General features: G+C 35.0%; 1 protein-coding gene and 1 pseudogene across 4 annotated transcripts; one reads left to right on the top strand and one right to left on the bottom strand.

Moving 5' to 3' along the window:
* The first annotated feature begins 758 nt into the window (after window positions 1–758).
* On the top strand, window positions 759–15,549 carry LOC145213498 (engulfment and cell motility protein 1-like). 4 transcript variants are annotated; one of them, XM_080081796.1, is made up of 23 exons: window positions 760–970; window positions 1,066–1,160; window positions 1,684–1,779; window positions 2,024–2,064; window positions 4,827–4,896; window positions 6,228–6,278; window positions 11,029–11,205; window positions 11,487–11,585; window positions 11,647–11,735; window positions 11,798–11,863; window positions 11,928–12,021; window positions 12,129–12,179; window positions 12,249–12,371; window positions 12,445–12,576; window positions 12,779–12,883; window positions 13,011–13,119; window positions 13,189–13,325; window positions 13,433–13,602; window positions 13,670–13,782; window positions 13,852–13,962; window positions 14,024–14,175; window positions 15,035–15,079; window positions 15,146–15,549. In XM_080081796.1, exons 2-23 carry the CDS (start codon window positions 1,077–1,079, stop codon window positions 15,299–15,301), a joined length of 2,271 nt encoding a protein of 756 aa, XP_079937922.1. In that variant the 5' UTR covers window positions 760–970; window positions 1,066–1,076; the 3' UTR covers window positions 15,302–15,549. The 4 variants fall into 4 exon arrangements, with proteins under 4 accessions (XP_079937923.1, XP_079937924.1, XP_079937922.1 ...); XM_080081795.1 differs by having other exon boundaries at window positions 1,061–1,160; XM_080081797.1 differs by lacking the exon at window positions 1,066–1,160 and having other exon boundaries at window positions 759–970.
* Window positions 15,550–16,410: 861 nt separating this feature from the next.
* LOC145213078 (zinc finger MYM-type protein 1-like) lies at window positions 16,411–17,642 on the bottom strand (annotated as a pseudogene).
* Window positions 17,643–17,876: the final 234 nt, after the last annotated feature.

Below are 17,876 nucleotides of genomic sequence, written 5' to 3'. Positions count from 1 at the left end.
ACACATGAGTAATAATGTAAAATTAATACCGTTCGTCTGTTTTTTTTTTCAAATTACGGTAAGCAGGGGTCACGGTGTATGAGATTTGCGAGATTGAGAACCACTGGTCTGGAACGTTTAGCGGAAGTCAGGTTTTTTTCGAAAGCAATAAATAATGTTAAACATTGCCTAATGCAAAATTCAGGGTTTTGGTTATTTTGAAAAACTTGTTTGACACAAAATCCATGTCAATTAACACTTTACTGCCAGACTTGGTAATTGGTATCAATGGTATGTCCTATTGGAAAGTTTTTGTTTTGGGCGGGGGATATTTTTTTCGTCAAAACAGTTGCGCGGAATTACAATTTTCTGCCCGGATATGCGCGGATTGATTGATTTTTGATTGACAGGTAGATTTACTGATTAACGCAACTTGTATGTAACGCCTACAAGACTATCTAACAAAAAGAACAACAAAAATAAACACAACGAATCTTCAGTTTTTGCTCTATTGCGCATGTGGATGCTCTGCCAAACTCCATAAATTTTCATAACGATATAAACATTTTTCCGATTGGATTTCTTTGTTTTTGGATAGTTTATGAATGCCAAACTGCTCATAATTGTCGGTAATTATCTTTAAGACAGAAAACATTTTTTGGTAACTTTCCTACCCAGCAGTCACTTGAATGTCATAACTACGTCCTAAAAACACTGACAAAATGTACTTTTAACGACTACGTTAGCGAATTGAAAATGTTATTTTAAGCGTGACGATCGGTAAGTTCCGATGCGCTTGACTGATTTACGCGGATTATTCGCGGACGCGAATGAGGCTTGTCTTGTTGTGACCAACTGGAACTTCAGTTCAGTGTGCAACACAAATATAAAATTGTACCGAATATTTATTGGAGTTACCTAATGAAGCTGTTCTAAGTTGCGCGGATTACAAGGGAAAATCCAAACTAGGCCATTCTTTTCAATCTGGATGGTATGTAACTTTTCTGTTTTGTGTACCGATAAATTTAATAAGGTTTATTTTTAACAAAAGGTATGTTTTTTCATTTTGTGTTTTATAAAGAGAAGTTGTTTTCTTAATGATGTCAAGTCCCCAAATGTCAAATCGATCATCCCACACTGAACGTGTATTTAGAGGCATACAAATTAAAGATTTAGAACAGGTATTAAAAATAGTATATAAATGCTGTTGTATCATATAATTCTATTATTAGCTGATTTTTGTTAATAATCCTTGATAATAATTCCTGCAAAAAAAAACATTATTTTTTCTGTTTTTTGTGGGTTTGTTGCGATGTTTTAAAAAAACGTTTTGTCTGTTTTAGGTATAGATATTGCAAGTTTTAAAATTTTGGGAGGGCAGGAGGAGGTCTAAAAAACCATTTGTTGTTACTAAAAATTTAATCTGGGTTTTCTAAGGTGCTGAAAATTTAAAAAGTTTTTAATGTTGTATTTCTTACTTGCTGTTCAAGTTTTTAACTTGACTTGGCCCAGTGGTTACCCTGACAGTCCCTGATATGTGTTTAATTTTTCAGCTATGTGGTTTTCTGCCAATGTGCACTGTTTAAAACCTTATTTTGATGTAATACAAACTCAGTTATTGCACTTTTATACTTATCCATCGAAAATATATCAGACAATATTTTATCTCATAAGTTTAACAATAAGTGCATCTGTGATTTTAAGGGTACTATTTCACGAGTTCCTCATGGGAGAAGGGAAGTGTTGAAGGTTGCCATTGAAGCTCCAGGAGCAACTCCACAGTTGTATGAGATTAATTTAGTAAGTGTTAAATTTAGTGAAACTAGGTTTATATATATGTGTGTGTGTGTGTGTGTGTGTGTGTGTGTGTGTGTGTATGTGTGTGCGTGTGTGTATGTGTGTGTGTGTGTGTGTGTGTATACTTATGAATTAAGCTGTCTAAATTTGGTTTCAAATAAAGGCTGTACACAAATATTACATTAAAGTGAGTGTTTTTTTTAATCCTGTACATCTGTTATTTCTGACAAAACATGTTTATTTTTAGAAACAGTCATTACAAGATAACATCAGGGATTTTTGTGAAAGGTACACTAGAATTAAACAAAATTATAAATAGTATATACTTGTTAAATGTATCCAAACTTTCTATCCAAGGCCCCTGTAAAAAAATATTCCATCATTAGGAAAATGTTTTAGCACTTTTGCTTCTGAGAAAAGTGTGAAGTCGGAGAACTTTAGGTCACCCGTTTGTTAAACCTTTAGTTTAGAAAGTGTGAACGTCAGAAAAAGGAACACATTTTTTTTAAGTGATGAACAACTAAATTGTTTGGGAAAATACTGGGGTGGCAGCATATGGTTTCTTGATATGACTGCCAACTCAGAAATTTTTAGTGGGCTTCACCCCGGCAACCAATACTCATGGTGACCAATAAAGTACAGTAACTATCAATATATTGCTTTGCAGCGATAACTAATAGCTGTTGTACAGACTGAATGAAGTACATTTGCACTTGAGTGCAAGTTATCAAGGTTTTTGCTAGACTGCGACTTATTTATTGTTAAACTGATTGCATTATGACACATTGGCTTCATCCTATTTTAGTCCCTCCAACAGTCAACAGTTTATCTGATTAAAACTGAATTATTATGGGTCCCCTTCCCTGAAGGGGACACATATTGTTTTTGTCCGTATTTTTTTTTCTGTCTAACGCTGGTTTGTGAGACGCGTTTGGTCAAGAAAGAGTGCTTCAAATTTATTCAAATTTACAGAGATGTTAGTTAATAATCCAAATTTGATCCTCCTGAAGTTTGACCCCGATTGACCCAGCGGTTCACCCACAGGCCCCCGAAACGTAAAATTTTTAATGCTGGTTTGGTAAAGAAAAAGTGCTTCAAATTTATTCAAATTTGGACATATGTTAGTGATCAATCTTAACTTGATCCTCTAGAAGTTTGACCCCGAATGACTCAGCGGTTCTCCCACAGGCCCCCGAAACTTAAAATTTTTAACTCTGGTGTTTATCGCTCGTGTGGTAAAGAAGGAGTGCTTCAAATTTATTCAAATTTGGACATATGTTAGTTATCAATCTGAACTTGATCCTTTAGATTGTTTAGAAGTTTGACCCCGAATGACCCAGAGGTTCACCCACAGGCCCCCGAAACGTAAATGTGTCTAACGCTCGTTTGGTCAAGAAAGACACTGTCGGCAGAAGTCCCAAGAGAGTAACTCACTGGTTTACGATAGCGAGAGGGCTCAGCTTGACGTCGGACAGACGTTTTACGAGACGTCGTTTCAGTGATTAGAAATCAGCTGTTTTGCACAGCAATGCTATGTCGTTTTATTAAGTTATCACTCACATTTTTAGTTTTGGCGAAGGTTTTACACCTATGACGTGATTTAAACCTAATAACCGCGCTTCGTTTTGTATATGTCAAGAAAAACTTTGTTAATCAAAGTAAAGATGAAAAAATTAACTTGACTTTTTTGCCAAATAAATGTTTTTTTAAATGCTCGTTGTCAGGTTGGCCGCCGCATGATCACGGGTTACTTAAGGTCAACTAGTCGGTATTACAAACACAGCTCAGAACTTTCTTCATAACGTAGCGTTTTTTTAACAATCAATTTAGGAGTCAATACTCAAGGCATGTATAAATTAGGCTTAACAGTATTGTTGAACACTAAGGACGGCGTGCTATTGAAAACGGTGTTAAAAGATCAAACAGTCGTTTGGCGTGTGCACCCTGAGAGGTTACTACAGGTCAATGGTACTCGTTTTACGAAACAAAGTTAAATGAAAAACAATTTGTTATGTATACACTTGTAGCAAATTGCTTTTTAATTTAAAGTGTCTGTAACACAACTGTTACAGCTTTCTAAAAAAAATTGTGTTTAAAACCCGACTTTGGACGACAATATCTGGGTCAAAGCAAGAGATTAAATTAAAGTATTTGTTACATTTTTTTAGTGTTTTTGTAATTACATGACAATAATAGTGCAAAAAGAATACGAACAAATTTTTTTTATTGTTGGGTTAATGCTTTCTAAAAATTTGTCCTGAATCTAAAATTCACCGCAACATTTGTTTACTGTAAATCCGCACAAACGCGTGTGTGGGGACCCATTTGTTTTTGTTTACAAAAACAATCATATGTGTAGATCAAATGATGTGTATAGTCAACTGGTAAATATCGTATATAATATATAAAATGGAAGTATATCAGAAAGCCACTCTTCTAGTTTTAACTTGACATAACTATGTTTTAGTGTTGAGCATTGTCTAGCCCAGTGCTCTTTAACCGGGGTTCCGTGAACTAAAAAAAAGGTTGCACAGGGGTTCACAGCGGTTTGGTGTAGCAATTCAAACAAGAATGATTCATAATGTCATTGTTGTGAACAGCAATGCTTGCCTGTACGATTTGGTTAACCTTTGATCAATTGTGATGTAATAGACACAGTCTTGATACACTTTGACTAAGTTGCAAGAATGTAGAATCGACCGATCCAAGCAACATGGCAATGCGTTTCAGTGAATCTTTAATTGAAGTCAACTTTGCGCTTGGGGTGTATTAAGGAAATGCATGTTTTTTCTATGATACTTGTATTACATTAAAATTATTTTATGGGGGTTCCGCAAAGTTTGCCAAAACACCTTGAGGGTTCCGTGCCACTAAAAAGGTTGAAGAGCACTGGTCTAGCCAATGATTGGTTTTCCTATAAAAGTGACTGGAAAGATGTGCACCTGAAAGTCTAGCCACATGTTATCAAAAACATTAGTTAACACACAGCTTAATCATATGATTACATTCAGTTTAATTTTTTACAACTCATTTCTGTTTTTTTTTTCAAGGTGGAATGTTCAAAATCCTACTTTTTATGCCCTGCAGCATTATGATTCGAAACAATACATCACTGAGAGGGTAGAGTTAACTTTTTTGAATATCTTAGGGTATATATATATATAATATTTTTGTTTATTCCACTGTGTATTTTTTATTTTGGTTTGCATTATATTCATGAAATCAAGACTTAATATTTAACTTCCACTGATGACAAACCATGGTATTGTGGTGGTTGTATCACAAAACCCATAGAATGGATTATTTATGGGTCCTCTTCCCTGATACATATTAATTTTACTCAAATTGTTTTGTTGTTTTGGGTCCCCTTCCCTGAAGGTACTAAGTTGGATTAATGCTTTCTGAAAGTTTTTCCCTAAGAATGTAAAAATAACCAGGACGTCTGTTTACCGTGAATCCGCACAAACGCGCGTATGGGGACCCATTCGTTTTTGCTTGCAAAAACAATCATATGTGTAGAACAAATGATGTGTATAGTAAATGGGTAAATATCATATAGAATATATAAAATGGAAGTATATTAGAAAGCCACCTTTCTAGTTTTTTTTAAATTTGATTAAGTTTAAGTTTTTAAACAGTGTCAGAATGGGCTGAAATTTGGATAGCTTGTAGAATGTAGAGTATGCCATTTATAGGTGTTGATTGTTGTGTTCAACCTTGTAGCCCCAACATTTACCCCCACCAGCCCCCAAAGTGTAAAACGTATTTGTTTGTTACTGGGCACCACAAATGTGGCAGTTAGGGGGTTGTTAACAGCCCTGTGACGTCAGGAGCATTAACGGTTATGGTTCAAAATACCTCTAGTGGTCAAAATTGTAAACATTGGCAGATTATTATTTTTTTTTTAAATTCATTATTTTCAACTTTGCATGTGTGGGGACCCATGAGTTTCTGCCTGAAGAACCAAATATGGGACCCAATATAAAATAAGCATCGGAAATATATTAATGTTTTAAAATAGGTTATAATGTATGTGCAACAAAAAATGTGCTAAGCCACCTTCTAGTTGTTTCATATGTTTGCATATAAATGATCATGTGTGCACAAACAATTAGCAAAATTTGACAGAAAAAGAGAAAGTTTGCACGGAATAAAGAAATGTTATTAATATCCTGAAACCAATTTAAAGCAATATCCTGAAACCAATTTAAAGCACTTTCTCATTTGCTGTCATTTTTTAAAATTTTCAAAATTTTAATATAACTGCCATAAAATAAACAAAGATCTATAGAAAAAATAGTACATTGTTTATATATCATAATAATAATGCAGAAAGTTACTGTGGATTATATGCACAGTAAAAATTAAAAAAGAAACATTCTATGTGTGTTTCCAATTTATAAATATAGTTTGTACATATTATGCATTTATTATTTTGTAATTGTTTTCAGACAAGAGATGAAGTAAAAGATGGAGCTGTGCTGAAACTTGCTATTGCACCAGTAAGCCTTGGTGGTATTGAATGATAGCTGTGGGTCACATATTTTCATGCTTTTTTTCTGTTCACTGTCTAATGTGGGATTGGTTGTCAGGTTTGGTCATAAAGAGAACTTTTCAAAATTTACACACATATTGGATAATTATCTAAAGTTGATCCAGGTAAATTTGACCCTGGTGATCCCAGCAGCTGGCCTGCAGGTCTCAAAAATGTAAAAAAAACTGCTACATCCTCTGCCATTAATAAATGTCATATATGTTTATGCATATGGCCAAGCACAACCTCAGAATTTGTCTACAACAATTTCAAGCATGAAAGCTAATTAATCAAATATATTTCCATATTGTTTTATGTGTAGGCAAGTAATAAAAGCCATAACTCCTTATGTTTTATTGGTTCGTATACAAATGTCACAGTGTATACATTTGGTACACTGCCATCATGTCGACTTCCTTGTTTAAGAAACAGTAGGCTGTATTGTATAAGTGTACAACACAGAAGCAACACCTAATAATCACAAAACAAATCACATCACTTGTACTAAAGTGTATGACCCATGAGTTTTATTCGTTGATCCATTGCAAAGTATTTTAAATAATTCTGCAATTATGGGTGTAATTATAATTAAGCTTCCCTGAAGGATACACATTGTGATTCCACTCTGTTTTTGGATAATTAAAAAAAAAAAAAAAAAAAAAATAATTGTTCACAGACCTTCAAGCCTAGTGCTGAAAAGTTAAACAAATGTAGTTATGGTGTGCTTGTTTGTTGTTAATTTGTATCTAAATTATTAAAGCCATGCAAGATGGACATTAAATGGTTGTTGTATGGTTGACCATTGCATAGTAAAAAGTTAAGTCACTTTTTTATTGTTGTGCATTTGCCACCATGCCACTTCTTATTTTTTCGCTGTTGGTAATGGTATTTTAAGTGGACAAGACATTTTAAAGTTTGGGTTGAAATAAACAAGTTTGTGCCTTGCTTTCTTCGCATTTGTCTGTCTGAATATAATTGTCCAGTCAAATAAAATCTGGTCAATTGACCGGTCAAATACTTGTCAAATAGGTCAAATACTATACACATTATTAAATTGCAATTTTAGTCAAAAGTTGGGAGTTAAATCTTCTTCTAAACCATAAGTAATGTAAATGAAGGTTTCAACTCATATAAATTTGTCTGTGAAGTAGGAAATGTTCAGTTTATATTATAGTACAGACTTATCCGTATGCATTGCATGCTTCAATTCATCAATTACCCCACCTGTGTGTCTGTAATTTTCATTCAGTAATCACATTTGTGAACTGGACTCTCATAATATTCTATATACATCAGATTAAAGTCTAATTTTCACTGAGATTTAACTGCAAAACTCACTTATCCTGATTAAAGTCGTAATTTATGATGTTACGTTGTGTCACATCTCCATTCATGACAAAAAAGGAATAAACAAAAGCTTGATATGTACCTACTTTATTCCAATAAGTACTGACCTGTAACTTATCCACAAAAATCTATTCAGGGCAATTATAAGCTAAATATATAGCTACAAACAATTTTTGGATCAACTATAGAAAAAAGGGCTGTAGACCTACAAGTTTACACAGATGCTTTAATTTATTTATTTTTTGATTTTTTATCTGTCAGTAAAAATGTGCAACATTTGCAAAAATGGCCAAGTAAATACTGATGAACTAACTTTCCCTCATGGACATATCACACTCAATTTTATTACGATAAAACTGTGCTAGAAGTGATCCATGCTTTTTAATTGCATTGTAAACCTGGCAAAGTTTGCCACAACGTAAATCAGATCTTAATTTAAAAAAAAAAGAATCTCCTAATTGTTGTGGCATTTATTTCAAATGAACAAAACACATCTATATTGCCTTAAAAAGCACTTATTAATACAACAGTATGCCCTAAACCAGTGGTTCTTAACCTTTTTGGTGTGGTTTCCCACTAAAGTCAACCACCAACTTCCAATTTCCCCCTTTGTTATTTTTCTAATGATGTTTTGTGCCCTATGTTAACAAAAAAAACATTCTTTAAATGAAATAATTTTGTGAAGCGACTTGCTCTGAACCCCAAAGGCAGTGTTTCATTCATCGAAATAAATATTTTTTGGCTCAAATACCGAAATAAAAAATATTCAAAATACCGGAACGGAACGAAATACCGTTATATTTTATTCTTGTATTTCGTTCCGGACATTTGACATGAAACAATTGCTGAAAATTTCTCACCGTTAAGATATAATAAAAATTGAGGCTCCTACAATTTACATCCGTTTTGACCATTATTGACAAATGTTATGTCACATAACAACTACCGACAATAATTTTTGTGTGTTGCAACTTTCTTTCTTTTTTCGCTTAATAGTTGTAAAGACCACAAAGAAATGTTCTTTTTTAAGACCGAAATACCGTTATAATTTTATTTCGGTCAGACCGGAACGAAATGAAAATATCGGTCCAGAACGAAATAACGAAATAAATAATTTGCTCAGAACGAATAACGTTATTTGGTTTCGTTCCGTTCCGGTATGAAACACTGCCCAAAAGTATACTGCAATCTTTTTTAGTTTAAATAGTGCTTTTGTGAGTGATTAAACCTTTTGGATACCAAAAAGTCTGCTCTGCTTGCAATAGTCATTTATTGCATCACAATCAACAAAGGAAAGGCTTTTCTTCACGCACAATAGCAAAGTCATTGATACTTTTTAGTCTTGTCTGTGATGTAACAAATGGCTTTTGGATTTGTATGTGTCTTGTAAACCTTGCTGAAATCAATCTTACATGTTGTTGCGGAAAAATGTTAGGAAAGTTACTTTCAACGATTAATTTAAAGCCGGGTTCGACCCTCGGGCCCGAGTTTGGTTACCTAAATACATAATTATGACACATCTTGATTTTACTCGATTTGTTTTTGTTTTTTTTCTTTCCTCCCTGAAGTTTGTCCACCCTCTTTTGCCATGAAATGTTTGATGGATTTGGATGAAACTTTCACAGATGGTAGATATAGTTATGTAGATGTGCCATCTGCTTCGTTTGTCATGACAACCCCAGTATTTACCGCTAGCCCCCAAAATGTAAAATGTTGTTGGTGTGCACCACAAACGTTAGTTTTGTGTGATGTTATAAAGCCAACCAGACATATGTTACTTGTGTTTGTGGGTTGTTTGGTGGATGTTTTTGCAGTTGACAGTTAGAGGGGTGTCAACACCCTTGTGACGTCAGAAGCATTGACGAATGTGGCTAATAACACCTCTAGTGGTCAAAATTTTAAACATTGTCAGAATTGGATAAAATTTTACATGACTGTTAACTGGGTCATTGTGATTTCATATTTTATACTTTTGGGTGTTGAACCCCATCAGTTACCCCACTAACCCCTAAAATGGGTGAGTTTTTTAAACGGTGTCGGAATTAGATGAAATTTGGACAGCTTGTAGAATTTGTCATTTATAGGTGTCAATCATTGTGTTTAACCCTGTAGCCCCAATATTTACCCCTCTAGCCCCCTAAAAAGGGTGAATTTTTTAAACATTGTCCGAATTGGATGAAATTTGGACAGCTTATAGAGTGTGCTACTTATAGTAGTTGTTTGTTATCTTCAACTTTGTCACCCCAACATTTACCCCACTAGCCCCCCGAAATGGGTCAATTGTTTAACAATGTCAGAATTGAATGAAATTTGGACAGCTGGTAGAGTGTGCATTTATAGGTGTAGAATGTTGTGTTTTACCCTGTTGCCCAAACATTTACCCCACTAGACCCCCAAAATGGTTCAATTTTTCAAACTATGTCTGAATTAAATGAAATTTGGACAGCTTGTACAGTGCACCATTTATAGGTGTTGATTCTTGTGTTCAACCCTGTAGCTGTTACATGACCCTGTATTATTGTGTTATAGGAGCTGATTGTTGTGTTTTAGCTTTTTTCTCACTATTTAACACTTTTTTTCTCAGATAGACCATAAAATAGAAAACCTTCAAAAATGTATAAATTGACTGAATTTAAATAGTTTGTACTCCATAAAGCATATTTATTTATGCACAGTACCGGTCACTGTGTTTTACCTTACAACACCCGACTTTCTCATGGTTATCTCTTGAAATGTATTATTTACAACTTTCTATGTGTGGGGACCCATGAGTTTTTGCTTGCAGAAACAACCAAGGTTATAAAAGACAATGGATGATATGGGACCCAATATAAAATAAGTGTAGAAAATATGTGTTATAGTGTATATACAAGGGCAATATGTGCTAAGCCACCCTTCTAGTTTCCCTCTAAAAAGATTAAATTTCCCACTGGTGGGAAATTTCCCACCGGTTAAGAACCACTGCCCTAAACTGTTCTACCTGAGGTTATTAGAAATAATTTACCCTTTCCAACAACCAAAAAGCAAGTCCAAGAAAATTTGCCGGATTTGATTTTTAAAATTAAAAATAGTATTTGACTGGTCAAATAAAGTGCTGTCAATTGACCGTATTTGACCGGCTTCCCAACCCTAGCTGAAACAATTATGTAACTGCTAGGCATATTATCCCTGGAAAAGGATAGGGACCCAATTAAATTTCGAAAACACTCTGACATGCAAACATATGTTGGGTTTTACAGTAAAAATCGTTCTCTTCCTTATGCCTTATCTTTTTGTGTATTATTTTTCAGTTTTCAGTTAATGTACACTTATTTAAACATTTTAATGTTGTTGTTGTTGATACAATCTGTTTAAAACTATTGTTTGTTTAGTGGAAAGAGGTGGAAAGATTGCTAAAACAGTTAAAAAGGCCAGACACTCCAGAAGAAAAAATAATGGCTTTGAAAAATCTCTCTGTAATGTCTTCTGACCCGACATTTGCAAACGAATTTGTAACCAAGGAAGGTATACCATGGCTCATTGGAGCTGTTGAGAAAGGTTCATGTCAGGTTGGAGAAATGGTTATGCATGTTTTTGGTTTTCATTTTTTGAAAAGGTTACTTTCTACAGTCAATAGGTGTATGGGAAATTCCAGTTACACCTTAATACAAACACAAACATGTTTGTTTTTAAATAACCTTACATACATGCAAATCTTTGGTGGCAATACAATGGTCATCTCTTGGATTTTTGACTGTTTGCTTTTAAAATGTTGTATATTGAAACAAAATTGCAATGCCTAACCATAAAACTTTGATATTTTTTTGTGAATTTTTGCAATGGGTTCCAGGGTGAATCATTGGCATACGCTTTGACAGCTTTCCTTGAAATTATGGACCATGGCATACTTGTATGGGAAGATGTGCTAACAAGTGAATTCATCAAAAAGGTAGAAAAAGTTTTCATCAAAAAACTAGACGATTGAAATATATGTTCTATTGTTTCTTAAGATTGCAAACCTAGTGAATAAAACAGGAAATGCAGATGCCACTATTTTGCAAAGGTCATTGGGGATTTTGGAGTGTGCTGTTGTAAATAGGTAATATATTTAGACCACATTAAGATAAGAATATTGAAGTTAAAATACTTGATTGCTTTTAGTCAACAGATGTACCAAGAAATATCAGATGCTATTATTGTAAGCAATCTCATAGCACATTTGCAAAGGTATTGTAAGCATTTCTTACAATTTGTAAGCTTTTGCTTTGATGGAATTGTATTGAAATCATAGATCCAACATAGAAATTCAACAAAACACAATTGCTCTAATCAACGGATTATTCATGAAGGCACCGTCTGACAAGAGCAAAATAAGTGGACGCAGAGTATGTTTATGTATTGTAAAAATTGTATAACTTTAAAATAAATGTAAAATTAGTTTTAATTTGCTTGTCATATGTTCAAACGTTTTTTATAAAAGTGAACTTTGCAGAAAATATCTGACACCATGGCCCAAAGACAATTTAGGACAGTCATTCTAAATGTAAGTATTTTTGCAAGTTAAAGCAAAATCTGCTACCATATTATATTTATCACATGTGTTTTAAACCAGCATGTTATCCGAACTCCTAAGGCTATTGGAGCTGAAATGGCTCATCAGCTGCATGTTTTGCAAGTTTTGACCTTCAATATGCTTGAAGAAAGAATGATGAAAAGACTAGACTCAAATATTCAAGTATGTTACTTTGATTTTTACACCAATGAATAAAACAAGCAATTTTCTGAGTTGTTGTTTTTTATCATTAAAGGAAGAAAGAGAAAAACTTCTGGAACTGAGAAACATAGCTTTTGATTCCAGTGGCCATACCTCTCCATTATCCAAACGGCCCCAACTTAATGCTCCATTTAATGATCGCGATTTTAAAAAGCTGGGATTTGATGTAGGTTTATGATGCTACTTACATATGTTGGTTCCAATCTTAACTTGAGTAATGTTTAACCAAAAAGGCGGTGTTGCTGATACCTAGATTATACTTTAATAAAGCTACATCAAAAACAACAACAAAAAAACTGAATGTGGGGCCAGTCTTCCATAAAACAAATGTGATAGTTCATTACAACCGTTTTTTTTTTATTTGGTAGGAGTACAATAACCCTGTGCTTGATTTCCAACAAACACCTCCAGGTGTGCTAGCTTTGGATTTGATGATTTATTTTGCACGGAATCAACAGGATGTATTTGTCCGGGTAAAGTTTACTTGATGCTAATGCACCCCCTGGGAAATATTTGCCATTTTTGCAAATGGATGTATTTTAATATTTTTTGTGTAACATATGGATTTAAAAAAGTGTTTAAAATCACCTCATTTTTTAGCTTGTGTTGGAGAACAGTTCAAGAGATGATAAACATGAATGTCCATTTGGAAAAAGCTCAATTTGCATCACTAAAATGCTATGTGATGTTTTAAAGATTGGTGAACAACGTAGGTTACTTTTGCAATATCAAAGCCATTGTATTATTATTTTGTTAAAATCAAGAATATTTTTTACAGCAACAGAGACTGGGCAAGATTACTACCCAATGTTTTTTACCCATGACCATGCCTTTGAGGAGTTTTTCTGCACTTGTATACTGCTTCTAAATAAAACATGGAAAGAAATGAGTGCAATAAAAGATGATTTTGATAAGGTCTGTATTTTATTGTTTTTTTATAATTTGCCCAATTGGTATTTGTAAAGATGGGTTGAAAGCTCAAGACAGTGTACTCATATATGTGCTGTTTCATTTTTTTGTAGGTGTTAAGTGTGGTTCGAGATCAAGTTGTTTCAGCTTTGAACAGCAAGCCAGCTTCTCTTGATTCATTTAAGCAAAAATTGCAAAATCTGAATTATTCTGAAATACTGAAAAAGCGGCAACAAGAACAAGCAGATAAGGAACAGTTTGATGCACAAGCTCAACCTGTTGTGTAGGACTTTTTAAACATTTTGGTTATTGTCATCAACCTGCTTCATTCACACAGTGTGTTAAAACAGGGACTTACAAAAAGAAATTCAACCAGAAATTGTTGAGATCATTAAGCAGCAGAGACTAAATTATCTGAAAGATGGAACTGTGTTTCACAAAATTTCCAATAAGCGTCTCAGAGGTAGTTTGTTTATATTTGGCAAATCCATAGTTGTCTCATACTTTAGCAATAACTATGTGTTCATTACAGACAAATCAAGGTGGTTTTGTAGATTGTCACCCAATCACAAATTTTTACATTATGGGGATGTTGATGATAGCATGACATCATCACCAGCTATTGAGCTGTTACCTGAAAAATGTACAGTTATAATGAAATTGGTAAAGTTTTATGATGTTTGTTAATATTTGTTGTATTGTAGTGGCAATTGCGGATGTAAAGGATATTGTTACTGGAAAACACTGTCCACACATCAAAAATGCACGAGCCCATAAAAGTACTACTGACCTTGCATTTTCCATACTGTATGATCCAGATGAAGCTCTTAACTTTATTGCACCTGATCAAAAGAATGTATGTAGTAGTTATTGTATTTTCTGTTTTTTGTTATTTCTGTCACTAGTTATTCGTTTTATTTTAAACGATTGTTTACAATTGGTTTGTAAAGGTCAGGGCGCAATCAAAAATAAGTCAAAAATGTATGGTGTACATCAGTGATTCTTAACTGCGGCTCTCAGCCACTTATTTTGTGGCTTCCACCAGACCTCAGAAAACCACCAAAGATTGCTATTTTAGCTTTCAAGGTAATAAGTTTTTTTGGCGGCTCCTTATACACTTAAAAAACTACCATTTAGTGCTGAGTGCCGACAATAAAAAAGGTTCAGAACCACTGGTGTACATGAATCACTGTGAAATAGCCTGTAGTATAAAAATTTAAAATATACAGAAATGCCACATTTCTCCCATATCAAAAGTTTTTCCCAACAACTGTTTAGTTAGTTTTATCTTTTGTCAGCAACACTGTTTAAAATGCTCCAATCACAATGTGTCCTCATTTGAGTTACTTGTGCCAGCTGACTTGTTGAAATGTTGCATAAAATTATTTAATTGGTGACTTAGTTTTACTGGGCTACACTAATTGTTGGTAAGGGAAACACAAAAACAGGATGATATTGCACATGGTTGAGGACAAGCTCTATCAATGAGAAATAATACAAAAAAATTGAATAGCGAGAAAATGAAACAAATCAAGTATTGAAACTGACAGTATTTCTTTGTAAACGAGCTATGAAATATGGCCAAAATGTTTTTAATTGGGTATTTGCTATGACTGTGGAATAGCTTATTCAATGCTTTTTTCCAAAAAGCTGCATTTTTGTTTTTTTTGCTCTGCATTATTATTTTATGGTAAAAAATGAATTTTAATTTTTAGTGGTGTATGTGGACTGATGGAATAAATGCCCTGCTAAGTAAACCAGTAAGTCTTGGATTTTCTCGAGCAAAAATCAATTGAATAGTAAATGCTATTGTTACTTTTGTGCAGATGGTCAGTCAAAGGGCAAAGAGTGATCTGGATATTTTGCTGACTATGGAGATGAAATTGCGTCTTCTTGACCTGGAAAACATCCCTATTCCTGAACATCCACCTACCATGCCATCATTACCAAGCAATTATAACTTTGCTCTGCCAGCTGTGTAAAGAAAAATTTGTGCATGTTTGTTCATTATTGCTCTCAGAAAATATGTAAACTGCACTAGTCTACATTTCATTAAATCATATCAAACCTGTTTTGTGTAATTTATACTAGCCTTAGATTTTTGTTGTTTTATTATCTGTTTTTGGAAAAGAGAATTTCGTGCACTTATTTTGTAATGTTATTCATTCCTGCAAATAGTAACCATTTAACCGGAAATGCGTGTTGGAATACACATTACAAATACAGTGTGGTAATGCATTTTAAATGCAGTTTACAACTAGAAAGGTGGTTTTCCAATATACTTCCAGACGTCAAGCTGAGCACTCCCGCTCTCCCTTGAGAGTTGAGACTTCTATCTTACTGACAGTGCACACAGATTATGGGCTGTAAAAGTAACTATTTGGCCGATTAAGGCAATTTTTTTAATACTAAACCAAGGCTCTTCAACCGGGGTTCCCTGAGGTTTGTTGTAGCAATTTAACACGAATGATTCACAATATCATTGATGCGAACCGTAACACTCGCCTGAAGAACGAACCTTGGTTACACCTTAGATCAATTGTGACGTAATAAAGGCTACTCTCTGGCCAAATTGCGAGACAAATGTGAAAACGACCGACCCAAGCAACATAGTAATGCGAGTTTGGCAAGCGAGCGTTTTTGCATAGAGTGCGCAGAATATATGCGTGGATTATCACTTGCACATTTTCGAACAATGTGCGCACATTGTGACTGATACGCAATATATTCACTACGAGCCCTGTTGGGAAATGCGTTTCTGTCAATCGTTTTATCTAAGTCAAATTTTTCTATGTGCTTGGGACGTATTACTTGTTTTTGTGCCGTTTATGTAGCCTGCTTGTCTACATGTACTTAAGTCAGCTTTGTGGGGGTTCCGAAAAATCATACAAAATACCTGAAGGGTTCCGTGCCAATAAAAAGGTTGAAGAGCGCTGTACTAAACAAATAACTTACTGCAAACAATTGTTTAACATTTCAGCAAATTAAGGCTTGTATTTGGCCTAAAACTTATTATTTCGGGGTTTAAGGGGTGAAAAATGGGTGAATCCAACAAAAAGTTACAAAATTCTTTAAAATACTTTACATTGCACTAACCAGAGCCATGGGCGTCCGCAGGGGGGGGACAACCATGAGTGATCGACAATCGTTGATCACTCATGGTTGTTCTTAACCAGGTCTTTACCCTGCGCAAGGTGCTGAAAGACCGTTCAACTTCGCATGCAGTGGAGGCAGCGTCAGTGCGACGAGGATAGCTTTGCGCACTGCAGGAAACATGTTGGTGTGCTTCACCAGCTCTATCATGCCTATGGAGTTGCCCAGTGGCATGTGCCTCTGTACGTCATACCACGCTAGACTTTCTTCGACAAGATTGTCAATGCCATACATTTCCTTTACAGACAGAACGATATGTTTAAACTCTCCTCTTTCTGTTTGCTGCATTTCTTTAGGGTGCAATTTGAAAATGTTAAAATAAGGTTTGTTGCTATCACCAAAGCGGATTTCGAGAGATAGGATCAAGGAATCCATGTAAGGGATATAGGTGGTACGACGATAATATTCTTCAATGGTGCCTCCCACATTCGACCGATAGATCTGGCGTGCGCATCGCCTGGGTACAGTCAAGTCGACACCAAGTTTATCTGCCAGAGTTTTTACCTCGGGCATGATATCCTCTGAAAACACACGCTCAGCACCCTCTCTGTGAGCCCGGAAAGCTTTTAACAACAGGTGACAATATGATTTCGAACCTCAAACATGTCCATGTCAACTGCCTGCAGCAGTTGGGTAACTATGGCTCCAGTATTGCCGAGTACTTCGCAATGATCTTCAGACAGATGAGAAACACCGTGGTTCCTACTGTACACTTAAACTGATGTGCCGTCTGCCGTGTACTTTGTGACTCGTGCCGGTTTGTCTCAAGTAGCTCCAGGTGTGTGTAGATTGCACAAAAGTTCTCTGAAAACTTGCGAATGCTTTTGTACTTCGCACTCCATCTGGTTTCACAGAACAAGGTACATTCGAAACGAGTCTCCTGCGCTTTGGACTTTCACGAAATTTTTTTATGATAGACTTCATAGTCCCAGTTGTGTGGCTAACACCTGCGACGGAATTTAAATCATTAACGACCAAATTCAGTCGATGTGCGGAACAGTGCACGAAAGTGGCTTTGGGGTAGATACTTCTGATACGGGCCTGAACACCGTTGTCTTTTCCTGCCATTGTTGAGCATCCATCGTAGCCTTGGCCATACAGTTTGTTCAGATTAAGACCAAATTTTTTTGCTTCGTTCATAATAGCATCTGCAATTGTGGCAGCGTCCATCCTCACGTATGGTGGCTAGGTCATTTTGCTGACCTTGCAAATCAAGAAATCTTACACCGATTGATAGCTGCTCGGTGCCTGAAATGTCTGCAGTTTCGTCTGCAATAATGGAAAATCCGGTTAAATTAAAGTATTTGCTGCTTCTACCACTCCATCTCTCACTATTTCTTCAGAGAGATTTGTCAACTCGTTCTGTATACGAACGGATGTTTATCTTGCATTTTTGCTTGCGCT

Source organism: Phallusia mammillata, chromosome 2 (assembly GCF_965637545.1).
Source record: "Phallusia mammillata chromosome 2, kaPhaMamm4.hap1.1, whole genome shotgun sequence".
Classification (NCBI taxonomy): Eukaryota; Metazoa; Chordata; class Ascidiacea; order Phlebobranchia; family Ascidiidae; genus Phallusia; species Phallusia mammillata.
The sequence above is the reverse complement of the archived record's forward strand: the minus strand, read 5'-3'. Positions and strand labels throughout refer to the sequence as shown.

Excerpts from the sequence above, each read along its gene's own strand:
- LOC145213498 (XM_080081796.1), top strand. The coding sequence starts at position 1,077 with ATGATGTCAAGTCCCCAAATGTCAAATCGATCATCCCACACTGAACGT. Across the intron at positions 12,372-12,444 it reads GACTAGACTCAAATATTCAA|GAAGAAAGAGAAAAACTTCT; the intron begins GTATGTTACTTT and ends TTATCATTAAAG. Across the intron at positions 13,963-14,023 it reads TGAGCTGTTACCTGAAAAAT|TGGCAATTGCGGATGTAAAG; the intron begins GTACAGTTATAA and ends GTTGTATTGTAG.